The sequence below is a fragment of the Hemibagrus wyckioides genome, linkage group LG23, assembly GCF_019097595.1.
Source record: "Hemibagrus wyckioides isolate EC202008001 linkage group LG23, SWU_Hwy_1.0, whole genome shotgun sequence".
In the NCBI taxonomy this organism is placed as follows: Eukaryota; Metazoa; Chordata; class Actinopteri; order Siluriformes; family Bagridae; genus Hemibagrus; species Hemibagrus wyckioides.
This window is the reverse complement of record NC_080732.1, coordinates 12,449,186-12,476,957: the sequence shown is the minus strand read 5'-3', so window position 1 is coordinate 12,476,957 and position 27,772 is coordinate 12,449,186. Positions and strand designations below refer to the sequence as shown.

The 27,772-nt window shown below is 40.0% G+C and overlaps 1 protein-coding gene and 1 non-coding gene across 2 annotated transcripts; both read right to left on the bottom strand.

Moving 5' to 3' along the window:
* Positions 1-80: 80 nt before the first annotated feature.
* Positions 81-26,149, bottom strand: tmem145 (transmembrane protein 145). The gene is made up of 15 exons (XM_058375937.1): positions 25,958-26,149; positions 17,767-17,841; positions 17,173-17,250; positions 16,811-16,897; positions 15,544-15,645; positions 13,716-13,800; positions 13,342-13,413; positions 10,594-10,662; positions 10,269-10,349; positions 9,347-9,425; positions 7,618-7,711; positions 3,835-4,007; positions 3,537-3,657; positions 1,641-1,826; positions 81-1,354 (listed from the first exon to the last, which is right to left on the bottom strand). The coding sequence occupies exons 1-15, from the start codon at positions 26,051-26,053 to the stop codon at positions 1,139-1,141; spliced, it is 1,614 nt and encodes a 537-aa protein (XP_058231920.1). The 5' UTR covers positions 26,054-26,149; the 3' UTR covers positions 81-1,138.
* Positions 4,638-4,803, bottom strand: LOC131344677 (U1 spliceosomal RNA). Its single transcript, XR_009203362.1, has one exon. It is a non-coding gene; the product is annotated as a U1 spliceosomal RNA (small nuclear RNA).
* Positions 26,150-27,772: the final 1,623 nt, after the last annotated feature.

Here is a 27,772-nt window from a genome sequence, read left to right as displayed (position 1 = left end):
AAAATATGTGCAACATGATTTCCCGGGTGCCTTCAATCTGAATAAACTATATAAACATTCAATAACACAGGATACATAGATACAAGTTACATAAATAATTGTTTTTATTTATTAAAATCTGCTGTGAAACTTAAAATGTGCCATCGTCTCAGTTAATGGAGAGTTATGTCACTATGCCAAAGAACCTCACCAATAACCATGTGCTGAATTGTCTGACATGCAGTACATATATATATATATATATATATCTCATTCTCTATTACAGAAAAAAAATGGACATACACAAATGTAATGTATCCTATAACCAGTTCTGAATTAAAATTGTTTCTTTTTTTTATTGTTATCATTACTAATTTGCCATTCCTTACCCTAAGGATTTGCACTGGGTCATATGTGGGCTTACAGGGCCATATTTGCTCCTGGTGCAGAGCAAAACTAATAACGAGGTTAGAAGTTACGGTCGTTTACAAGCAACATGCACACAAATACTAAAGGTAATTATTGCAGGTACTGAACTAGAGAAATATTTCAAGGGGGGGGGTATTTCTTCCCTTCCGTAAGCAGATCCCTATTAACTATGATAATTCTCAAGTAGTCGAATTTTCATAAAAAGATGGATGCAAATTAAAGATCATCATATATAAAATGTACAACAAACAAACTGAAACATGAGACTATTCAGTGAATTGTTGCTTCTTCTTTTCAAATAAAATGGCATGAAAATGCAAATATTAACAGCACCACTTGGAAAATAAGTGTGTAAACAAAAACAAAAACAAAAACAAAAACGTGACCTTTTTTTTTTTTACACTTAAAAAAATCTTACACTTCTATACATGTACACATAAAATATCTGTATCTTAAAACTCTGCATACTGAATATCTTACATTCGTAATATACTGTGCTGTGCTATTGGTAATTATATGTACAACCAAAATGTCCTCTCGAGAGTCACCTTTATCCGGCTGAAATATTTATTGCTTTAAATTTAGCACTTCATATCTCCCCCTAGCCTCTCTGCTGCAAATCCTGTTGCACATCCTACACAACGGAATCATTTTTTTCCCCACAAATCACTAACACACTTTTGTACTCGAACTCAGTTGTCACTTCCACCAAAGACCTAAGTCTACTTCGCTATGCTTGAGAGACTGTTCTGCCCTGCATGCTGAAATACTCAGTAAAATGAGAGGACAGCCTCGGAGGAGGCGATAGAGCAGAGCTGGCTGGTGCCGGACTAAATGTTGTTGAAAAGTCAACCGGTGATGACGTGGTGATGATTTTCTGCTCGGCGTTCACAGCCATTTCTTGTCCCTTGAATCCCATGGCATCGTTGATATTTTTCACAGAGACCTGTTCGTCAAAGAAAAAAACAACAGAAATAATATCTTAAATAAATATTGTTATTATAAGCTATTTTCTGTCATTTCTGCCTCACTGAAATAATGTAATTATTTTTAAATAGAAGAATTTCTTTATAAGAAGAGTCCTCCTCCTGCCTCCAGGAGATACAGATAAAGGCTAAGAATAAAGGCTAAGGGATAATCTCCTGCTGGAACGGCTGAAATTGTCCTCCCGAAGCCTATTCTAACATTTCTTTAATACTTTAAGGTGGTTTTGTTTTTCTTTTTTTACTCACTGACTGGATGGAGAAGAGTTCAGTGAAGTTAGGCTGAGAGTCTCCCAAAAAGGAGCTGTTCCCATAGGCATGATGAGGGAAGCCCTCTGCCCCCATCTCTTTAGGACTTGACAGTAGTATGCCGATTTGAGATGTTCGGACGTGATAGGGGAAATTCTTATTAGCTGCTGATGGACGTGTGATGATCTGCAGAAACATGATTGATAATAAGGGACAGAAGGGAAAAAGCAATGTTAAATGTGATGTGTGTTCATTTCAAATGTAATTTAAAGATTTCAAGATGGTTTAAAACAAATTTTTAATACTGTATGCACTTTATGAAACATGAGTCAGTGTTAAACATAACACAGAACTGGGTTACATGTTAACTGCTGCTGCACACTGCATATACACTATATTGCCAAAAGTTTTGGGACACCCGTCCAAATCATTGAGTTCAGGTGTTGTTTTTCAGGGGTTTGGGCTTGACCCCTTAGTTCCAGTGAAAGGAACTCTTAATGCTTCAGTATACCAAGACATTTTGGACAATTTCATGCTCCCAACTTGACCCCTTCCTGTTCCAACATGACTGGACACCAGTGCACAAAGCAAAGGTGTGGTGGAACTTGACTGGCCTCAACCTGATAGAACACCTTTGGGATGAATTAGAGCAGTGACTCTGAGCCAATCCAAAACTGGGACGTCTGCCTGTACATGCACATGTATGTACTATGGAGTTGGCCCGCCCTTTACAGCTATAACAGCTTCAACTCTTTTGGGAAGGTTTAGGAGTGTGTTTATGGGAATTTTTGAACATTCCTCTAGAAGCGCATTTATGAGGTCAGGCACTGATGTATGAAGCTGAAGCATTAAGAGTTCCTATCACTGGAACTAAGGGGCCAATCCCAACCCCTGAAAAATACCACCTGAATTCAATGATTTGGAGGGGAGTCCCAAAACTTTTGGCAGCATAGTGTAAGTGTATTCACATTCGAAATAAAAGGATTTAGATTCTATACCAAGCTGGCTCAAAAATCATCACAAATGGAATGGAAACACCATGGAAACACCCTATATACCATTAGAACAAGTGTCTAGACTACTACTACAGAACAGAAGAACAGAATCAGTGGGCAAACTTATGATTGCAGTTGGGCAGAACCAAAACAAAACAAAATTATAAAGCACTATATGCCTTTTCAAAGCGTGAAACTGAGACAGGAATAATGGATCTGGACGTCCGGGCAAAATGTCTAAATGTTGCAGGACATCCACTGTCAGCATCATGGCAGGTGTGATGACCTCCACTTGCAACACACTCTTGTGTTTAATGCAGCAGAAATGGGATTGCTAGGTCTGGATGGTGAAGTAGATAGTCCAGATTGAGTGACAGACACTTGAGCTGGAAGTCTTGTTTAACCCTTTCCTGAGACTTCAGCTATATGTAGCGATGAGAGCGACTGGTAGCCAAGATGCGTAACTGGAATACATAGTTGCCTTTTGACTTACTGGATTCCACAGGATAATCAAACATAGTGAAGTGCTCATATAACAGTTCCCCCTTCTCACTGTTGTTCCTAAATGGCTGTGGCCCAATCTCTTGTCTGATCCAGTATGGAAAAGTATGAAATAGCTAAGCAATAAAGATTAAAAGAAAGAACAAATCATAACAGCCATACATTTTAGGCAACATTTGGCAGATGCTCTTATCCAGAGCGACTTACATTTATCTCATTTGAGCAGCTGAGGGTTAAGGGCCTCACTCAAGGGCCTAGCAGTGGCAGATTGCTGGTCCTGGGCTTTGAACTCAGAACTTTCCAGTCAGTAATTACTGAGCTATCACGTCACTTCCCTGTGCCTCTGCCCAACCATGTAATGATTTTACACAAATATCATTCTTTGTACAAAGAAACTTACTAAAAAGACAGTGTGGGCATAGAGGTGGATGCCAAGCTGAATCCCATTCACAATCTTCTCCCGGGCCCATCGAGATATACCAAAGTTGGCAATAAGAGCCATGACGGGTACGGCAAAAAACCTGCCAAAAAAATGAGTATTTAGTACTAATTTAATAGTATTTAATAGAATGACATTATAATACATTTCTAATATACAGTAAAGACAGAGGTTGGATCTTATGTTCTAATTATGCATTATCTCAAATTGTGCATGTAGTCTACGCAATATTCTGATAATTACGATTATTTCCACTCACCAGAGAGTGTACGCAGCAAAGAAAGGGATGTAGAATGGCTGTTTCTCTGGGTAATGCTTAAGAGACACCAGCACAGCATAACAAAACCACACATACGCCAGCAGCTGGAGGCCCATCAGCCCATATCCTGCAGGACTGTCATACGCATACAGGACTTCACCTGGGTCAAAAAACTACACACATATATTTATAACATGAACAAGTAGAGAAAGCAAGTGGTTAACTGTTATACACAATAAATAACACTTACATTAGTGTAAATTGTAACTAACTGCATTATGGTAGCTCTGTGCCAGTGTTAGTTTGGCTTATTGAAGTGTTTTCCACACTAAAACCTTTCTGCTTTCTGTAGTGTTTCTTGGCTCGAATGGTTAAGGCTCTGGGTTGTTGAGCAGAAACTCTAGAGTGCCAAGCTGCCACTGTTGGGCCTCTCTACTCCAGGGCTGCTGTATCCAGGCTGACCCTGTACTCTGACCCCAGCTTTCTAAGCTGGGAAATGCAAAGAAAGGGATTTCATTGTGCTATAAATTATATGTGACAAGTAAAGGTTTCTTCTTGCTTCTTCTTTTTCTAACATTTCCACTGGGATTAAGAAGAAGCCTTTATTATCACACACATACATTACAGCTCAGTGGAATTCTTTTCTTTGCAGCTGAGAAGGAAGGGGTCAGAGTGAAGGGGCAGCTCTAATGCAGCACCCTTGGAGCAGAGTGTGTTAAGGGCGTTGCTGATTTGCCCAAGCTTGTCCTTCCGATCAAAAACCCAGAGCCTTAACCACTTGAGCCACCGCTGCGCCCCAGAGAAAAGGGGAAGCGCAAACACAGCCCCCCACTATCAGAAATTATGCAGTCAAGGTTCTCGCATTTGGGGAATTCGCAAAGGTCAGCACAGCCTGAGTGCAATGGCTGAGCCTCGATTTGGGCAAACCACCTCCTTGATCATGGTATTGCCCCTGCCAGACGGCATTATGCTGCTGTAACCAAGCATCAGGGATAAGCATGAAGCTATACTACCCTATATAAAAAAAGGTGGCGACATAACACTACTGTATATGCTGTATATGTATTATATTAACTGTAATAATAACCTCCATTCTTTTGGGAAGCCTTTCCACTAGATTTTGAAGTGTGGCTGTGGGGATTTGTGATCATTCAGCCTCAAGAGCTTTAGTGAGATCAGGCTCTGATTTTTGTGTTAAGAAACCTGGCATGTAGTCGGTAGTCCAGTTCATCCCAAAGGTGTTCAGTGGGGTTGAGGTCAAGGCTCTGTGCAGGACATTCAAACCTTGCTGTTCCACTCCAACCAAATAGAGCTCACTTTGTGCACAGGGTGGAACAGGCTCGGGCCTCTTAGCTCCAGTGAAGGGAATACAAAGACATCCTAGACAATTGTGTGTTTCAAACATTTTGGCCAAAAAGTTGGGAGCATGAAATTGTCCAAAATATCTTGGTATGCTAAAGCATTAAGAGTTCGTTTCACTGGAACTAAGGGGCCAAGCCCAACACCTGAATTCAATGATTTGGAGGGGTGTCCCAAAACTTTTGGAAATATAGTGAATATGATTGCCACAAACCCTTTTGGCTATATAGTGCATCTATTCAAAACAGCTCTATCTGGGCCTAGATCTCTAATGAGCACGGCAAAAGAAGAGCGCAACAAAAACTCCCTGGAGAAGAGCCACAGCAGAATTTTCTCTTCAGGATGGCACTGGACAATAGATTTTAATAACTAAGTCAAAACTCACAGAGAAAAGGCAAACAGTACTGATTCTGATAAAATATACAGAATATGAGCACAATACAGGTTTAGCAGGACTGGAGAAGCATATAATAATAATAATAGCAGCAGTTCTTGGAAAGTAGAAAAGTTTGGGGAATCTGAGAAATGACATAACTATAGCTGGAAAATGAATCATAAATGCAGATATCGCCAAGCAGCAGAGGCAAATAATAAATTCTCCCTTCCACTGCATATAAATAGTGTTATCTGTGTTTAACCCAGTAAACTCATGGGAGCTGTTAGTGGGTCCGGACTTGCATCCTCTTTTTCCCCTCTCGTGCCAAACCTTTCCTATCAATTCATTGTAGTTATCATTAATTTGAGTAGATATTGAGTAATATGAAGGACAATTCATTAATAAGTTAATGAAATATTGAATAATACCTTAATGAATAATAATCCAAGTAAAGTGATATTTAATAAGCAAAACTCCAAAGCATGACATTTAATGTTGGATACTGGGATTCAGACCAGCATACAAATTTATCATCAACACATTGGAGGCACAGCACCAAATGAAAAATTAGAGAAACTGGTGAGTCTCACTGATTTAGTGTTCAATGTAGTGCCCTATATATTTTGTCCTAACCAACCCGGACCCCATTCAGTGCATGTTGAGTACAAAATGTTTGGCGATTCTTCTTTGATCAAGTAGTGATGGAGGCACTGTAATGGAGGAGATTAGAACATTACAAGGAGTATTGATTAGGTTGTAGGAAATCTGGGTGCCTTAGGCAGACACATCAAGCCCTTAACTCTTATACTAAAGCCTCTGGTCAAAGGAGAAACTATTCTATAATGTTAAATGAGCTAGGCCATTAGTGGCACCAGCAGCTCTACAATTACAGGAAGCCCAAGGCGCTGGGCATTGCAGGTAAATTCAGGGTATGATGCAAGAGCAGCCTTTTATGAATATCCATGTTTTTGTCATGCAGCAAAAGCAGATAAAGCTGAAAATGATGCTTTATGCTTTCAGGAATCAGGCTGATAAACAATTCCAAAAGACAGGGCAACAACTGTGTGACACCAGGACAGGAGGAATCTTAAAACCGAAGAGCAATGGCACAGTCGGGTCAAAACCAGGATATCAAACACAGTGACAAAGGTCTGGTACATTAGGACTGTGGGTTTTGTGAGTGTTATTATATATTGAGGTGAGTCCAGGTGTATAGTTAGTATACAGGTGATTGTGAGAGTGTACATGTTGGGAGTTGGAGTCTGATGCCATGTTTGAAGGTGCTGAAGTTAGCTGAGAACTAAAGTTCATGGCAGCTATGCTTGTATGTTAGTTCAGAGCTGATGCTAGTTGAGATATGTTTGAAGGCGGTGATATGAAGTCCAGAACTAAAATTTGAAGAGGCCATTTTTGTAGCCAGTGATGTTAAGAACTGGAGTCAGTGGCAGCCATGTTCATAGGCTTGGTATCTTTGATATATCGGCTTCCTGCATGATGGACATGTTGATGGCGGTGATGTGATCTGGAGTTCAAGGCAAACATGTCTGTAGGCTTAGATTCTTGCTTTCTCTCATCTAATGGCTTCCTGCATGATGGCGCACGATTATAAGATGAGATTTCTGTTTCTGACAGGAATGAAACCTGTTGTGGTCCTCTGACGCAGTCCTCAGCTGCATCCTCAGATGATTTTCTGCTCACTCTGGCTGTCAAACCTGGGTATTTGAGCTACAGTAGCTTTCTTCACAGCAGGAAGCAGTCTTTTTTGCTTTTCACACCACTCACACTAGTGAACTCTTGAGACTCTTGAAAGCCCAGGAGTTCAGCAGTTTCTGAAATACTTCAACCAGCCCATCTGGCACCACAAATCATGCCACCAAAATCACAGAGATCATATATTTTTTCTTGTTTAATGTGAAAGTTATATAAATCTCATTATTTTGTGCTCTGGGCTGCATAAACCCCCCCTTTTTTTTTGTTCTCCATTTTGCACGCAAGCAGAAAAAAAGGTAATACTTCAAAATAGTATATATAAAAGAAGCAATTATTACCTCAGCTTCATATATGAAGAGGATGATGTAGGTAATTGTATAGATGGTCATGTAGATAGACAGCTTGATAGAGCCACTGTGACTTATTCTTGCTCTAAATGGCAAACAGAGATTCAGTTACTTTGTGCATCACAGAATCTTTACAGAGATGGACAGGATGGTTGCTGCAAGAATGAATACGAGGTCACTGTGGTCCAGTGTTCCAGAACCAGTCCTTTGTAATGTGCAATTTATATTTAGACAATTTGTGACGTTAATGGACAGACAGATGGATGGATGAATAAACTCCTCACTAAACAATTCCGCATATCCTGCTCCAGTCACAAAAGAAAGGCATATAATGGTCATGCTGATGCACATGGGTGTGTAAGTAGTAAATATCTTTCATGCAGCTCCAAAATTACTGGTAAATATGGGTCTAGCCGTTGTTAAAATATAAAAACACAGTATTTTATTAACTAAATCTCACAATTATTGGCACCCCTGTCATTAGTCCATTCCCCACAACGTCCTGCACTGGGTCTTCTCTTATAATGATGGATGAGAATACATATCAAGGAATCCGTGACCGCTCAATACAGCTCCACTGCAGATCCTCCAGACTCTTCGTTTTGGATCGTCGCCCTTCTTGACAGGTAGAGCCATTTAAAATATTTGCCTCTCTCACCGATCTCTTCACTGTACATGGGGCAAAATATACATGTGTCCTTCTACTGGATTAACTACAGCTACAATTGTTTTAATCCTCTTAATTATTGCTCTAAGAGTAGACATAAGTTAATTTCTTTGCAAGCTAATTATCCGGAATTATCCAAAGGCACAATTACAACCGTTCTTTTACCAAGGGTGGCAATAATTATATAATCATAGAGATGAATGTAAATGGTAATTTTGCAATAAAAGGAATAATATGAATGATCTCATTACACAAACACATAAACCAGTGTTTCTCTTTTTTTTCAGAAAATGGAGATAATTTTTCTTTTCTTTTCATATTTGTTCTGTGGCAAGAAATTAATTAAAAAACATTTATACAATAATTTATGTAGAATAATAAACTGGTGAATCATTTTACCCTAGTGCCTGGGAATCTACAAAATAAAGGACTGAAATTCTGCCCATATGAAAAATTTGGAAATGTCCTCTTGTTACATCAAATGCCTCTTTCTAGTGAACTGGTAGTGAGTTACGAGTCTCTGCCTTATCTTATCCTTAGTGATTAACTCAAAACTAACATAACTAGGTTATATTTTTATTAGTTACGTTAGCTAGCTGGTAAGTTTTGTGCTGTTGTATTTGAACATTAAAGCTGTTCAATGACATCGCACTTTCTACCAGTTTTCTCTGACCCTCTGTGACATAACCCTCTTTAGTTTCAGCTAGCTGACATTAGCTACAGACCTTAAAATTATCTCGATTAGCTGATAGCCTCCCAGTCTCGGAGATGATGGTTAACAAATGTACATTAGCATCATTTCACCCTATACAAAGGTCTGTAAAAGAACAAAGCTGTTCACAAAAGTGCTTGAAATACTTTTTCATTTGTTCCTTGCTGCAGTTCATTAGTACTGAAGAACCTAAACAATGCTGCCACAAATTCGTAGCACTGAATTAAACGAATAGGACTAGAAGGCCTGGCTCCGCTGAGGCTAGACTCAGCATGCAATATGACAAAGCTAGTAACTAGGGAGTAACTAACACACAATATGATAAAGCTGAGGCCCTTTACCGTGTGACAGTGAAGCCTTTCCCCAAGAGAATCAGCATCAGGAGGAAAATCAGGAAACTCACAGAGAACAGCAATTTTCCTAGAGGGGATAAAGAGATGAGAGAGACAGAAACTTTTGACCATTTAGAGCAGAGAGATAGACAGATAGATGTATAGACAGACAGACAGACAGACAGACAGATAGATAGATAGATAGATAGATGTATAGACAGACAGACAGACAGACAGACAGACAGACAGACAGACAGACAGACAGACAGATAGATAGATAGATAGATAGATAGATAGATAGATAGATAGATAGATAGATAGATAGATAGATAGATAGATAGATAGAAGTAAAGTGAGTAAGTATATCAGTAAGTAGCAGGTATCTATCTATCTATCTATCTATCTATCTATCTATCTATCTATCTATCTATCTATCTATCTATCTATCTATCTATCTATCTATCTATCTATCTATCTAAATTATTTAATAAGTAAAAATTTAGGTTGGTAAGTTAGAAAATAACTTAGTAAATAAATAACAAGTAAGTAAGTTAATTAAGTAGATAGGTAAGTTAAGAAAGCCTAGTTAATAAATAAATAACAAGCAAATAAATAAATAAGTCAGAAATTTTGTAAGTTAGACAGTACTTTCTATGTAAAACAATTAAGTTAGCAAGTAAGAAATTTAATAAGTAAGAAAGAAAGAAAGCTTCAGCTGTGTGAACATATGTTCCTGCCATCTGCACAGAGCATACCCTCATATACATCAAATTTACACAAAACTACAACCTTTTATAAAGGTGTAAGAGTAAAATGAAGCATTCAGCCTGCTCCAGTAGTCCAGAGATCTGGATTTGTCTCCTATTTAATCCACACAGAATTATAGGAATATTGAAACGCCTACATGTTCTCTTAATACTGACTCACTCACCAAGTATCTTTAGACACCCGTTCCCCACTCCGTCTCTGGCATACAGACCCCAGTAGATACAAAAGAAGAGCAAGCTGAAAACTAGGGAGGAAAAGACAGAATGGCATTAAATGCTATAGTGAAAGTAGCACAAAGAGAGAAGACAATAGTGAGACGTCAGTGATGGAGGCTGATGCAGATACAGATTTAGTTTCTTAACTAAGACTAGGATTATATTTATGTCCAAATACAGCAATAATTACACGCAGTAAACAGAAGAATATAAAAAAAATCATAAAAAGATAAGTGTGTGAGTAGCACAGCAGCATGAGTTACAGCTCCTCACCCTCTACTCCAGCTGCTGTCATAAACATCTTATATGTGGTATGGAGCAGCTGTCTTCCTTTCAGGTTATCTATAAGAAATACAGAGCGAGGAAAAAAAAAAAAGCACAATCACATAAAACACACCTTCACTTCTTTCTTACAAATCCTACAAAATGGTTCTGTTTATTGATCTGGAATATTATACTGATTGAGTATTTTGAGGAGTCATAACACTACATCGGAGGATTCAATAAGTATCTCTGATGAAAGAAATAAAACATAAAACAGAGGAAAATAATCCACGATGGAGTAAGTGGATTATTTTCTAATAACTGCATCTCAAAATATTATTATTATTATTACTATTCCTTGGATACCACAGCATTTTGCCTACAAATAAATACATTTATTTATCACAGAGCAAGAATTCAAGCTTTTTAGCCACTTATAGTTAATGATGTGAAACTTATGTTATAGCAGCAATAAACATGTGTTCCCTCATCAGCAACTGTGGAATTCCTTACTTCACTTATCCCAGCTGAGGAAGCTGGGGTCAGAGCACAGGGGCAGCTATGATGCAGTGCCCCTGGAGCAGAGAGGTTTAAGGAACTTGCTCAATTGCCCAACAGTGACAGCTTGGCAGTGCTGGGGCTTGAACCTTGATCTTCCGATCAACAACCCAGAGCCTTAATCACTTGAGCTACCACTGCCCTGAAGATAGCAAAGATTATACATTTTTTCATTGTTAATATCAGTGGCGGGCCGTGCATTTCACACCTAGGCCTTCACTGGCCTTTACCTAATCGATTTCTTCTCCTCTGTCAGCCATTGTGAGTTAAAATATATATATATTTTATTTAGTTTGTGCGGTTCGCTGCCTCTGACTACTCCAATTATCCAATCAAAGGACGGGAAATTGCTGACATAATCGTATGCCTGCTAGATGGCCCCAGTGACACCAACTCGAAATCTTATTGGTTAATGTAACAATTTCATTGCCACTTATTTTAAGCTACGGGCGCCTGCACTATTGATTCTGAAGGCCTTAAGGCAGAAATTGGCTGAAATATGATTGGATAAATACTCTTATCATAAATATACACTACTGGAACCAAGAGAAAAGCTATGAAATGTAGAGAATAGACTATTGGGAATAATTTAATACACATTCATGGAAAAATATATTAAATATATTAAAATGCAAGTCAGTGATTCAGATCACTGCTGTTTAGGCCAGCAGAGAAGGCCTTCCTGGCCCTGACGGCCCACCACTGCTTAATATATATCTTTTATATACACTGAACAAAATTATAAACGCAACACTTTTGTTTTTGCCCCCATTTTTCATGAGCTGAACTCAAAGATCTAAGACACACAAAAGGCCTATTTCTCTCAAATATTGTTCACAAATCTGTCCAAATCTGTGTTAGTGAGCACTTCTCCTTTGCCGAGGTAATCCATCCACCTCACAGGTGTGGGATATCAAGATGCTGATTAGACAGCAGGATTATTGCACAGGTGTGCCTTAGGCTGACCACAATAAAAGGCCACTCTAAAATGTGCAGTTTTATCACACAGCACAATGCCACAGCTGTCGCAAGTGTTGAGGGAGCGTGCAATTGGTGCACGATGACTGCAGGAATGTCCACCAGAGCTGTTGCCGTGAATTGAATGTTCATGTTCTCTACCATAAGCCATCTCCAAAGGCGTTTCGGAGAATTTGGCAGTACATCCAACCTGCCTCACAACCTCAGACCACGTGTAACCACACCAACCCAGGACCTCCACATCCAGCACCTTCACCTCCAAGATCGTGAGACCAGCCACCTGGACAGCTGCTGCAACAATTTGCATAACCAAAGAATTTCTGCACAAACTCTCAGACAGTCACAAACTGTCGTCGTAACCGACTTGAGGGGGCAAATGCTCACATTCGATGACGTCTGGCACTCTGTTCTCTTCACGGATGAATCCCGGTTTTCACTGTACAGGGCAGATGGCAGACAGCGTGTATGGCGTCGTGTGGGTGAGCGGTTTGCTGAGGTCACCGTTGTGGATCGAGTGGCCCACGGTGGCGGTGGGGTTATGGTATGGGCAGGCATATGTTATGGACAACGAACACAGGTGCATTTTATTGATGGCATTTTGAATGCACAGAGATACCGTAACGAGATCCTGAGGCCCATTGTTGTGCCATTCATCCACGACCATCACCTCATGTTGCAGCATGATAATGCATGGCCCCATGTTGCAAGGATCTGTACACAATTCCTGGAAGCTGAGAACATCCCAGTTCTTGCATGGCCAGCATACTCACCGGACATGTCACACATTGAGCATGTTTGGGATGCTTTGGATCGGCGTATACGACAGCGTGTTCCAGTTCCTGCCAATATCCAGCAACTTCGCACAGCCATTGAAGAGGAGTGGACCAACCTTCCACAGGCCACAATCAACAACCTGATCAACTCTATGCGAAGATGTGTTGCACTGTGTGAGGCAAATGGTGGTCACACCAGATACTGACTAGTTTTCGGACCCCCCCCGACCCTGTGTTACCATAGGAGTGCGAACAGATCACGAGTGCATTAATATAAATCTGTGATTTGAATTATTGCCGGCGCTCCTGTCAGAGCTGCCGTTTGTTCTAACTAATCAGATGCAAGAATTCAAGAGTGCTGCTGTATAATGAGAAATATTTGTATACAAAACAATACAAGGTCGCTCCGTTTCATGCAGTCATTAATTACTCATTAACATGAACTCACATGCAAAATAGCAGGAGAGAGAAAATACACTGGCAAATATAACCAAGAAGGTGATGTCGGTTTCCAGAATTCCTGAAACAGACAAAAGAAAGAGGACGGGAAAAGTGACGAAAATCATTTCACCGATCAAATATTATACAGAATACTTTCATAATGCTCTGTATTTGACAACTATTACTTCATTAATTTAATAAATTCTGACAGTGAGCTCAAAACAACATATATTCACATACAAATGAATTAAATCATAGCAGTGCATTATACTATAAGCTTTTTTCTAAATAACTTGAACTATTCTTCAAATAAATCTTCTTAAATCATCTTAAAATGTTCTCCAACATGCAACGCCCCCCCCCCCCTTCTGTATATCTCACCAAACTCGTCTGCAGAAAAATGTTGTTTCCAGAAAGACTGCCCATTAGTTAGCTTCATCTCATACTCCAGCTGTAACCCTCCGCCCTGTGAGGGTGTGAGAAACGGGAGAGACAAACGGACAAATATTCACAACACAAAGAGATGGTCCATAAAGGAGTTCAAATCATCGGAGCACGGGTTCTTTAGAGGATTTGAGGCAAGCTGGACCTGCTTTGATTTCATTTAATACAAAATCCTCCTCTCTCTTTATCAAAAGGGTAAAGAGCAGAAAGAATACAGTGTCAAATTCAATGTGGCGAGAGCTGGTGTGAGGCTGAGGGATAAAAGACAGCCAGGTATCAAAGGCTAGAATAGAAACGTGTCTAGTTGGGAATAACTGAAAACAAGATGACCTCTGCTTAAATATGTATCAAATGTATAATTTCTACTAATTTCAATGCTCAGGTATGTTTTTTCCCCCTTCTATTATACCATGTACTTTGCGAGTTTCAGATGTTTTGTCTTACATGAAGCATTGGCATAATAAAACAAGGATTGCATCTGATTCAATCAGGTTTACATGTGCAAACAATACAGGAATTGCACCCCTTTATTTGGCCAAACGACAGCCATTAACACACGTTTGTCAAACAAATATTAGGGCTTAGGGGACTTGAGTGGCTTGCCAGCAGAAGCAAGAGCACTCTGGGACTTTAGCTGTACAGTCTGGGTGAGATGGTATACACTGTCAATCACAGCAGCGCTAGCCCATCATGGCATCTGTGTGTCGAAGGGGGCGGAAAGCACTTTCATCCAGATGTGTCGCCTTGTGATGCTGCATGGAGTTTGCTCTTGCAGGCAAGGCATCCCACAATGGGCACATCACAACTGGACCATGGAGCAAAGGAAGAAGGTGGTCTGGTCTGATGAATCACATTTTCTTTTAAATCACGTGGGCATGTGTGGGTCACTTGTGGAAGAGATGGCTCCAGGATGCACTATGGCCAATGTTCTGCTGGGAAACTTTGGGTCCTGGCATTCAAGTGGGTGTTACTTTGACACCTTAACATTGCTGCAGACCAAATACACTGCTTGATGGTAACAGTGGCCACTTTTAGCAGGTTAATGAATCTATCCATTTTCTGTACCGCTTATAATGCACAGGGGTGTGGGAAGCCTGGAGCTTGTCTCAGGGGACACCTTGGGCAGGGTTCCAACGCATCAAAGAGCACAACTGTGCACAGATTTACACACCCATTCACACACTTGGGATAGATGGCAATCAGCCTACTATACATGTCTTTGCACTGGGGAGGAAAAAGGAAGCACACGGAGAACATACAAACTCCTCACACACACCACTAAGCTACTCTTCAATTCAATTCAATTCAATTCATTATATTTGTATGGAACTTTTAACAAGGGACATGGTCTCAAAGCAGCTTTACAGACATATAGAAACATAGAAAAGAAAATAAATTACGGAGTTAAGTTACTGTTTTATTCCTAATGTGAAAGATTGAGGCGAGGGTGGCGAGGAAAAACTCCCTGAGATGATATGAGGAAGAAATCTTGAGAGGAAGGGAACCTCATCATCATTTGGATGACACTGGACAGAAAAATAATGGAACTGTAAATAATGTCCTTTCTGCAACAGCAACCAAGAGCTCCTTTCAGAACTCGAGGGTCAGTGTAGTTTCTGAGTCCCTTATTGACTTAGCACTAATTCCTTCCTGTCGCAAGCTGACAGATGAGTGACTCTTCTCCCTCAAATATTTATATACAGACAGTATATTTTACAAGGTTAATTTTGTTAAGTATGTTAGAAAAAGCTAATTTAGCACTCACCCCACACTTGCTGAGCACAATATACCACCATCTCTCTCTGACTGAACGGAAGCTACGCCCTCCGACACAGCTGAGGATTTCTTCATCATCCTCTTCTTCAACCTGAAGTGCAAATAATTACAGACAACCTCACACTAGGGACCTAAAATTATTGCCAACATTATTGGTGCATTTTTTTTCCCTCGACAAAACGGTGTTAAAACATTTCCTGGAGAAAATAACAGCACTGAGTCTCTCTCTCTGTGTAATGTCTAACAAGGTTAGGGATATTTACAGCAGGATTTTGGTCTACTCTTTCATGCAGAACAGTTTAATCTCCTTTATATTCTCAGGTTTATGCAAGAGGACTTCTTACTTTAACTCAAATCATCAGTTTTGGGTTAAACACGGAGACTGAGATGGTCAGAGCAAAACAATGATTTTGTCCCTGCTTGCTCATTTCTGTGATGATCTAGGGTCAAGTCTGTACCTTCTGGTAGATGCAACCAAGCATTGGGCTGTGAAATATATGGGCACTTTATTGTGCCCTAATTGTTCGTAATATTTATAACTGCTTTTGTGATTTTTTTGCTCAGGTTAACCTCCATCCCATCTGTCTTTTTTTTCTGTTTCTTGTGTTTGTTATTTTTCCTTATTTATTATTTATGAAAAAGTAGATTTTACATGCATGTAGAAAAACAGGACATGGTTAAAGGCTACATCTGAGGACCTGGAGACTGTCAGAGAATAAAAAATAATGTTTTGTAAAAAAAAAAAAAAAAAAAAAAAAAAAAAAAAAATTAAAACAGTATTGTTATGTAAAAAGTATTTCTTATGAGAATGATTTTTTGTTAGAAGGAAAATAAATGTATATAAATATTACTTAAATAAATAAATAAATAAATTTATTTATTTAAGTAATATTTATATACATTTATTTTACCTGGAGACTGTCAGAGAATAAAAAAATAATGTTTTGTAAAAAAAAAAAAAAAATTAAAACAGTATTGTTATTTAAAAAGGTATTTCTTATGAGAATGATTTTTTGTTAGAAGTAAAATAAATGTATATAAATATTACTTAAATAAATAAATAAATAAAATTTATTTATTTATTTATTTATTTATTTGAGTTGAATTTTTCTAAATTATTTTGTACATGTTACTTATAAAAGCATTATATAATATTATTTGCTATACGTTCTTACGCTACTAATATTTTTTGCTCATTTTTAAGAAGGGTGCAAATACTTCTGGAAGCCCCTGTAAGTGAATCTCTAGTTTCTTACCACACATCCAGACCAGGTGTAACGGGTGGTAAGGTTAATGACTTGGTTGTTTTCAGGCCTCAGGACGGCCTCTTTCTGATAGCAGTCCTGCAAAACATCAACATGCATCATTTATACTTAGAAACTCCTGTCTGTTACGCCATCTCTCCACAGATACAAGCTCAACAAATAAGAGTCAGAAATAGTCACATCCACACATCCATACCATGTTTGCACTTGTGTGAAAATGTGAGACAGTTGAGAATGTAATTAAGGAAGCAACACAGCCCTCAATACTGCTTAATGTTCCTTTAAACTGAGTCTCGCAAATGCACAGAGCAAACAACAAGCCTCCACACGTAGAATGTCAGGGTTCAACTCACCTTGTCTGGCCTTTTGTATACAGCTGGCCACTGTGAGCTTTCATCAAAGTACAGCAATATGTTCTGACAGCAGCGTGACTGTGAGGAGGAAACAGCCATGGGAAAAGAGAAATGTAGACATTCTGAGAGGCACACATGATAAACTGCCTAAATCTGCCAAGTAGACTGCAGAAAGGAAGGTCAGTGAGTGACTGAGTGGAAGGAATAGAGAGAGACAGTGCAGTGACTTTAATAAGAATACGGGAAGAGAGAGATGAGGAAGAAAGACTAAGCAATAATATACTGTTGCACTGCTTAGAGTTTTTGCTCATACGATCCCTTTATTTTAGTCAGTTTCTTTGTTTACTGACTGGTAAAACAGCACAATTTAGTATAATAACCTGGATAATCAGCAAGGCTATAGACCGTGTAGTGATACTGTAGCTTGGATATTCCATCACTGCCATGTTACGATAGTTAATGTGGTGAAAATAAATGAGAGAAAGAGAGAGAGAGAGAGTTTGCTTCACATGGCCTGTAACTGTACTTGGGATGAGAGAGTAAAGAAATAACATAAGGCTAGATATCTCTCATCTCTATTGCCCGTAATTTTACCTTGGGGTAACGAAACTTGAAGTCCAGTCTGCCAAAATCAGTGAGGAAACAAAACCTCGTCAGAAACACCCAGTCCTGTAAGATAGAGAGAGGACGAGTAGAGTGAGAGAGGAAAAATTCATTACAAAAAAAAAGAAAACTATCAGCATTTTCTTGCCTACTATCACATAAATTCTGAAAAAATGAAATCAGGAAGTCAGGAAGGAAAATAAATAAGGAATGAAGAAAGTGTTACATAGAAAAGATTGTTAAATAAAGAAGGAAGTAAATATGGAAGTGAAGGAAGGAAGTTAAGGAAGGAAGCAAAGAAGGAAGGAAGAAAGGAAAATAAATAAGGAAGAAAGAAAGGACCAACCGTTACATAAAGAAGGAATTAAATAAAGAATAAACAAAGGAAGAAATGGAGGGAGGGAGGGAGGGAGGGAGGGAGAGAGGAAGGAAGACACGAACAATTGTTAAATAAAGAAGGAAGTAAATATGGAAGTGAAGGAAGGAAGTTAAGGAAGTAAATTTGTAAGTGAAGGAAGGAAGTTAAGGAAGTTAAAGAAGGAAGCAAAGAAGGAAGGAAGAAAGGAAAATAAATAAGGAAGAAACTGTTACATAAAGAATGAATTAAACAAGGAATAAACAAAGGAAGGAATGGAGGGAGGGAGGGAGAGTGGAAGGAAGGAAGGAAGGAACAATTGTTAAATAAAGAAGGAAGTAAATATAGAAGTGAAGGAAGGAAGGAACAATTGTTAAATAAAGAAGGAAGTAAATATGGAAGTGAAGGAAGGAAGGAAGGAAGGAAGGAAGGAAGGAAGGAAGGAAGGGAAGGAGTAAGGAAGGATGGAAGGAAAGAAACTTGAAGTCCAGTCTGCCAAATTCAGTGAGGAAATAAAACCTTGTCAGAAACAAGTACAGTGAGAGAGGCAAAATTAACAAAATGATCTCCATTTCCTAACCTACTGTTACATAAAAGAGGATGGAAGTAAATAAGGAAGGAAGGAAGGAAGGAAGGAAGAAAAAGGGTAAAGTAAAGAAAATATAAAGAAGAAAGGAGGAAAATAAAGAAGGAAATAAGAAAGGGAGGATAGAAGGGGAATTGTGCATGTCCAAAAACTGGGGCATATTTACATGGTTACATAAAAATCAAGTTCATAAACAGTAAATGTCCTACCTATAAGACACACACACACACACACACACACACACACACACACACACACACACACGTCTTTATACAAGAACATTTGAATAAATGAATAGTGATGTAAAGCTGTGAATAACGTGTACTTAATATAATCTACTGAATCCACTGTTAAAGAACTCACCATTTCTGACATGGGTTAATTGAAAGTTAAGCAGTTTCTCAGGCTTAAATGTTCAGAATTCTGAAGCTTAAAAGCTTTATAGTGTACGTTGTAAAAAACCTGACAAAGACTCACTCTGAAGTAAAAGCCTGGGTTTTCCCAGATTTTGTTTTTAACACATCAGTTTGCTTTTCTCTGCTACATAACCAGGTACATTAACAAAAAAAAACCCCACACTGTATAAAAATAGTTAAAGCTCATGTACATTGTGTTCATTCCCCTCTAAATGAGACGGATTTGTAGGGCATTCTGTCTGATTAAACACAAATATGACTGTCCAAAAGTTCCTGAGCTCCGAGGCTGACCTTTACTGAGCACAATATTAATTGCTTTACAGTGCTGTTTGATGAACTGCAGACAAGCATACACACACACACCCACACCCGCACACACACACACACACACACCCACACACACCCGCACACACCCGCACACACACACACACACACACAGAGAACAAGCCTCATGTTCTACATTTCTTCCTCTTCCACTTCTCATTGATGTTATCACTCTTTTGATATTCACTACTGAACCAATACCTCAGTTACCAGCTTTGGTAACATTGTAGACACTACAGCCGTGATAATAAAGCTTATTACATTGAACTGAGAGAGAGAGAGAGAGAGAGAGAAAGAGTGAGAGAGAGAGACAGTGACAGAGACGGGGGGGAGACAGTGACAGAGACAGAGACAGAGAGAGAGAGAGAGAGAGAGAGAGAGAGAGAGAGAGAACCTGACAAACAGCCAACAAGCCTCATGTTCCACATTAAATCTTCTTTTAATTTTTCTTCTTCTTCTTCTTCCTCTTCCACTTCTCATTGATGTTATCGCTCTTTTGATATTCACTACTGAACCAATACTTCACTTACCAGCTTTGGTAACATTGTAGACACTACAGCTGTGATAATAAAGCTTATTAAATTGAATTCAGAGAGAGAGAGAGAGAGACAGAGAGAGAGAGAGAAAGAGTGAGAGAGAGAGAGAGCGAGAGAGAGGGAAAGTGAGAGAGAGACAGAGACAGACAGAGAGACAGAGAGAGAGAGACTGAGAGACTGAGAGAGCGAGACAGAGAAAGAGTGAGACCGAGAGACAGAAACAGAGTGAGAGAGAAAAAGAGCGAGAGAGAGAGAGAGTGAGAGAGAGAGAGTGAAAGAGAGAGAGAGAAAGAGAGAGAGAGTGAAAGAGAGAGAGAAAGAGAGAGAGAGAGAGAGAGAGAGAGAGACAGAGAGAGAGAGAGAGAGAGTGAGAGAAAGTGAGAGAGAGACAGAGAGAGAGACAGAGAGAGAGAGAGAGAGAGAGAGAGAGAGAGGTCTAAAGACCAAGTGTCAATGTTGGCACTTATCATGTTATGTGGTCCAAGTCTGAGGAGAAGAGATTCAGTAGAAGGCAGAGTGGTAGAGCCCTCACAGTGAGGTCAATGAGTGAAGATCCCTCTGACCTGTTTAACACATATTACTCTCAGTCTCCAGATCTGAACCCTACTGAAAACCAGAAGTCCCTGACATAATAAACAAGCGTAAAATGTTCTGCACGGGTGAACGGACCAAGATCACTCCACACACATCTTGTTTGACATTAAATAAAGAGACAGAGCTGACAGAATATGAGCTACAGTGCACTCATTCCTAACAGACACTTTCTGAGACTCTAATTATTTTGCCTCTGCATATATCCTGAGTGAACATCAATAAAAAAGACAAGGAGTTGTCAAATGAAATTAGACAAAAACGGCACACGCTGTAGCTTATCACCAAATAAAGAGGCTATGATATATTACAGAATTAAAGATCCCTGTATCCAAAATAATAATTAACTATGTGAATTAAATATACACCCATCTGGCATAACATTATGACCACCGACAGGTGAAGTGAATAAAACTGATGATCTCCTCATCATGGCACCTGTTAGTGGGTGGGATATATGAGGCAGCAAGGGAACATTTTGTCCTCAAAGCTGATGTGTTAGAAGCAGGAGAAATGGACAAGTGTAAGGATTAGAGCGAGTTTGACAAGGGCCAAATTGTGATGGATCAGAGCATCTCTAAAACTGCAGGTCTTGTGGGGTGTTCCCGGGCTGCAGTGGTCAGTATCTGTCAAAAGTATCCTTTAAGTCATGTAAGTAGTCCCCATGGAGGCCCCACCTTGCAATTTACAGGACTTAAAGGATCTGCTGCTAACATCTTGGTGCCAGATACCACAGCACACCTTCAGGGAGTCCATACCTCGACGGGTCAGGGCCGTTATGGCAGCAGAAGGGGGGGACAAACACAATATTAGGCAGGTGGTCATAATGTTATGCCTGATCAGTGTATAAAAGACATTATATGATATGGATTTAGGTCTATAGACTAAAGAATATTATAAATAATACATTACTGTGAACTCTTCCTAATTATATGTAGTATGTTTAATATCAAGACAACACAACACCACACTGGTGTCCTGCTGGTGTTGTTTTAAACAAATGTATTATTTTTTACTAGTTTTGCATAATTGTTGCCCCTGGTGGTCCAGCAGCAGGATCACCCCAATTGCCAGGGTTCCATACCTGAGCAGGGAACTGACCAAGCCACTGAAGGGGTTAACTCTCAGTGCCAGTCCCAAGCCCAGATAAAATGAGAGGGTTGTGTCAGGAAGGGCATCCAGTACAAACCTGTGCCAAAAATAAACCCTCGGATCAGATGGACCCCAAACGGCGAGTAGTCGAAGGACGACAACAACAAATTTTGTGCATTTGGAGGGCAAAAAAAATTCCACTATAGTTTCTTGCAACATTTTACACATCACCAAATCTGTAGACATTGTATACATCTACAAATTGCAAACATTTTCTGTATTTTTTTGTCCAGCAATTTTGAAGTTTAGTTTCAGGAAACATTGAATTATTCCTCGCATTTTTCAGTTACTGCTCCTTAACATTGGTACCATTTTCTTTGCTGTTATAATTCTCTGCCTTTTTCCATCAAATGAGTTTTCAATTAAGTGACCTAGTGTGTGCGTGCTTCTTAATATAGACCAAAAGATACACAAATCCGATCGATTTTTGACATTTTAACTGTTGAAGCCTTCTGCATTTCCATTTACCTTGAAATTCTGATTTTCGGGGCAAATTTGGTCCTAAATTCGATTTGAAGTTTCGCTAATGTTTTTCATTTGTCTGTACCGCTTATCCTCGGGTCACGGGGAGCCTGTGCCTATCTCAGGCGTCATCGGGCATCAAGGCAGGATACACCCTGGACGGAGTGCCAACCCATCGCAGGACACACACAATCACACACTACGGGCAAAATAGAGACTCCAATCAGCATGTCTTTGGACTGTGGGAGGAACCCCACCAAGCATGCAAACTCCCCACACACAGTAAGCGGGAGCGAGACTCGACCCCAGGACACTGGAGGTGTGAGGCAAACGTACTAACCACTAAGCCACTGCGCCGCTAGTGTCGCTAATGTTTTAAAGAAAAATATTTCATTTATTTTGACACCTGGTATAACATTAATTTGACTCAATGATATGTAAATTGACTTTAATCTATTGTGTCACATTCAGTGACAAGCAACAGATGTTGTTTCTGTCTTGTTTAACCAACTCATGCTGAAGCCAAGATGATGATTACTGACATTTCTAAAGGGTGCATTCGTGCTGTGGTAATCTACAACCAAGACCAAGCAGATCCTTTAAGTCCTGCATGTTGCAAGTGATGACTATATGGATGAGATCTGTTTGTCCAGCACATCCCACAGATGCTCGATTGGATCAAGAGCTGGGAAAATTGGGGGCAAAATCAACTGCTTGAATTTCTTGTCGTGTTCCTCCAACCATTTTTCGAAAGCATGTGCTGAAACAGGCCACGTTCTTTAAGGAATACCTTACAATGAAGTGATCAACAATGTTTAGGTAGGTGATGCGTGTCGAAGTAACATCCACATGAATGCCAGGACACAAAGTTTCCCAACAGAGCATTGTTCAGAGCTTCACCAGCTTGCATTGCCAGCTTCCAACAGTGCATCCTGATGCCATCTCTTCCCCAGGTACGTGACACACACACACAGCTATCCAAATAATGTAATAGAAAATGTGATTCATCAGACCAGGCCACCTCCGTCCATTGTTCCACGGTCCAGTTCTGATCATTTACATTTAAATAAATGCTACAGTGTGGTTTTGTATATCAGTGTTGATTTATTGCTGTGAGCTACACAAAACAGGTTCAGAATGCACAGCAATGCATTTAGCTGTAGCACTGAGTCAGTGCATCTAATAAGCTCGTTTTAAAAGGAAGCAAAGCTCTTCATAGTTAACCTGAATGAACTCTTAGTTTACACACATTCATTTTTTTTTAAACTCGGTGCTTCCCATTCTCGAAAGACCTACATAAAATGTCTTGCTAACTAAAGATAAGATTGTGTTAAAAACGATTAGGTTGATAGTTCTACTTTGCGTCATCCAGACGATCTATTATAGAAAAGCTTTCTAAAAAAATTCAATCAGGAATACTTATTACTTTGGGACAGATCTTTGAAGCAATCTGGATCAGGCGTATTCCCATGAATTCTGTAGATATATAAGACTGATTAAGCCCAGACAGTGATCAGCAAAAAAAAAGCATAGAGCAAGGGATTTACTTATTTGCATGTTGCTGGTTTGGAGGATTTCAGTATTGCACATTATAACAGTTTCAGAGTATTTTTTTGAGAGAGGTCACAGTTCTGCACATGCTTCGATTAAGACCTGGACTCTACCGAGCAAGCTATGAGGCTTCTTCATGAATGTTAGATGAGGTTGCTGGACATGGTGCTTAGTCCTCAATTATTTGTTCTTGTCAGCTCACCACAGGTCCAAAATTCAGCTACCGATGCACACATTTCGAACACTGACTTGAACCTCGAATTCATATGCAAATTTGCGACATTGCAATGTTCAGGGATGTTTCTTAATTAATGTGCAATTTATATATTTGCCGGCTTAAGAGACTTTGTCACTAACAACTCTTTATACTCTGTTAGAGCCTACACTTCAAAAAGGAGCTCATTATTCTGAAAAGGAGAGCTGATGAATTCAGATCTGGTGACTGGGGAACTCTGAAGTGCACTTAACTCACTGTCATATTCATGGAGCTGGTAAGAAATGACTAAAATGGTGGGAAATACATCATTCATGTGTTCAGCAACAGTACTCAGAAAGACTGGGGTATTCAAATGATGTTTGTTTGTTTAAGGGGCCCATTGTGTGTCATGGAAACATTCCCTACACCAGGGTTCCCTAACCTTTTTTGTATAATGGTTGGGGGATGCTGATTGTTAGGGGGAGCTCTCTAGTGACACTTGTGTTTGGGTCATTTTAGCGTGGGTTAGCTTGCAGACTTACCGATGTATGGAAAAACCTGCGACTGCGTCAAATGCGGGAATGAGGCGCGGGTGAAAGTGGGAATATATATATTATAAATATATATATACGGACCGGTACTGGTCCGGGGCCCGGTGATTGGGGACCCCTGCCCTACACTATTCCCAGCACCAATTCCACCACCAACAACACGATCACCAACTACATGTTGCAGCAGAAATCAACATTCATCTGACCATTTTCCACTTGAACTGTCCAGTCTGGGTGCGTCTTTGTCCACTCCACCCTCAGATTCCCATTTTTGGCTTACATGAGTTGAACCTGACGTAGTCTTCTGCTGCTCTAGCTCAAGGTTCAACATGGTTCATGTTCAGGAATTCTTTTCTGTTCACCATGCAGTGTTTCCCGAGGTTTTTTTCCCGTCAGCTCTAACCACACCAACCTCAACTCTAGAGACTGCTGTGTACGAACCGCCCAGATCAGCAGATTCTGACTGGCACCAACAACCAGCAACTGTTCCCCAGTCAAACATTCCCATTCTGATGTTTGATGTGAACATGGACTAAAGCTCTTGACCAGTATCTGCATGATTTGATGCTGCTACATGATTGGCTGATTGGATAAGTGAATGAATGTGCTGTACAAGTGTTCCTTATAAAGTGCATGCATATTCAGAAACTCCTTATAAATCCATGTAATACGTCATGGGTCTAGTAGATAGTTTGGGGACTTTTTTTTTTTTTTAGCTCCTCGCATCAGCTACTTTCCTCGTGAGAAGAAGAGTTTAGTATTTTCAGCAGTTATTGACGCCTCAGATCTTGACGCCTCAGTTTCTATCAGCTTTCTCTATGTTAAAAGCGTTCATGGTTATTTCCTTAAACCTAATGCAAACAGAAAGTCTAATATCAATGTTTTTGTTAGCCTTGTTTTAAAATGCTCTGGCTGGCAACGGAGAGTTTACATCACGTGACCTGTCTTTGAGACGAATCCAAGGCCTATTCGCGTTCCGGTAGATAACGGGTTTATTATAACGCCCGTAATAAATGTTTCGAGCGTAATTGCAAGCGCATGGACGCGAGGTTGCGTTATAGGACAAGCTACAGCACATCACCTCGCCATAACGTATGTCTATTTATATACACACATGACGTTAACAGAGAGGACAACTGGCGTAGCGCACACCTGTAACATGGTATACACTAACATTAAGGCAAGTTGTAATGGCCTGCGAGCGCGCGCTTGGTCTGTGAATGTGCACGCGATGAGTACGGTGCTCTTTACAAAGCCACGTTTGTCCATCTACACACACAGACGTGGTCAAACGCGGACGCGTGCACGGAAAAAACGCGCTCAATTAAATCGACACCGCAACAGTGGAAGCGTCTAATGGCAAAGGTCTGAGACATCTACTGTATAGCGTGCCCGCGCGCGCACGCACACGCACACACACACACACACACACACACAAAGACATCATCAGTCAAATTCTCACCTCTTTGGTGTTCACGACACCCTTGACGTACTTCCCCCAAACAGATCCATCGCACAGGATACTCCCCACAATGGCAAGTCTCAGAACTCTATCCATTTTCCCCCTGCTCTTTGCTCGGTTTCCAGGACAGGAGTGCGCAGCTCACGGACGAGACGAAGAGCTGCAGTTCACAGAGGCACAATGCACGTTCCCGACACCACTGTGCTCGTGCACGCGTCCCGGAGACAAGGACGCGCTCGCGCCGCTGTGAAGCAAACACATTTTATTTCGGGAGTCGGATATATGTTACTTCTGCTACATACACGGGCTTCCACAAAACATTCACAAAATGCAGTGTTGTTTATTGTCAATTCTCTACATCAGTGATTCCTGTTAAAAAACCACACGTGCATCAGTGCAATTATATTATACAAAACACTCAATTAGGCATTTTAATTAAAGGTGTACAGTAATGGTTTGGCTATTTATTGCAGCCAAAGAAATCAGAAATTTTCACCCATGAAACCTGTTTAAAAAAATCCAGCCGACATTATTCATCTCACAGCACTGTGAAAGAATGAGAAAATCACAGGCTCCTGGCTATGCTTCACAAGCCCCCTTTCATGATTTGCTCCAGGGTTCAAGTCCTGCCTCATGTGTATGTGAAGCATGTTCTCCCCATGCCTTGAGGGTTTCCTCCCCACATCCAATGACATGCACTGTAGGCTGATCAGCATCTCTAAATTGTCTGTGAATGGGTGTGTGGGATTGTGCCCTGGTATGCTGACCACGCTTCAGGTTCTGTGTGACCCAGTAGGATAAGTGAGGTAGATTTAAAAATGTAAATACACAACAGTGTGTGGTACAATAAATACACAAGACAGTTAGTTGCAATTGAACAGGACAACAGAGAGGTTATTGGATGTAGCAAACCAAAATAATTGCTTTATCCGGGTCATGGACATTCTGGATCCAGAATCTAACTGAGAAAGACTGGGCCTGAGGCAGGAACACACCCTGAATGGAGCAGCAGTGCTCCGTAAACCCACACATTCACAGCTTGGAGTAATTTAGCATTGTCAATCCAACCAACCTGAATGCTTTGTGTAAGGTTTAATGAAACCAGGAGAACATATGAAACTCAAACTCATACTCAAAGAACCCTGGTGCTGTGAAGCAGCAGTGCAACTCACTACACCACCAACACAAGTACAAAAAAATTGTCTGTAACCTCTTTCCTAACAAACAATTGAAACATGTAGCAGTATTCTAAGTAGTAAAAAAAAAGGCTCTCATTAATTTGCAGGAGTGCAGTGATGGTATACAGTTGTGGGATTTGGGGGACTGCTTCAAGGGAAGACGCTGATGGGAACCATGGTGGTGGTAGCATGGACCTTCTGTCAGGCGGCAGGAACGTGAAGAATACATGAGAGAAGTAGAATTATTCACCCGTATGCTGTGAAGGTGCAGCATTTGTGGTAGGATGTGTAAATGAGGTGTAATCGTTTCACACAGTCTGCTGGGGATAAAGTGCTATAAGAAAATTTTGGGCATAACTGAAATACTTTCAAAAGATTAGCATGTGAGGAATAATGCACCATATAAGGGTGAAATTTTATCCTACTGTTTCAAATTCAGTTATTGGTTTCTAGATGTGTAAAAAATGTAAATGTACCTCACACTTCAACATCAGCTGGTGTCTCATGTTAGTGCTTTGTGTATATTTAATCTACCAAGGATCATTTTCCGCTCAGGCTTTAGACATAAAATGCCTTTCATCCCAGCGTTAAAAAAAATAGATAACTGAACAGATAATTTAATTGACTTTTTATCTCA

Coding starts and splice junctions, on each gene's coding strand:
- tmem145 (XM_058375937.1), bottom strand. CDS start 26,053: ATGGATAGAGTTCTGAGACTTGCCATTGTGGGGAGTATCCTGTGCGAT. Junction 17,842..25,957: donor GTGTCGTGAACACCAAAGAG/GTGAGAATTTGA, acceptor TCTATCTTACAG/GACTGGGTGTTTCTGACGAG. Junction 3,658..3,834: donor TTTGCTGCGTACACTCTCTG/GTGAGTGGAAAT, acceptor TTTTTTTGGCAG/GTTTTTTGCCGTACCCGTCA.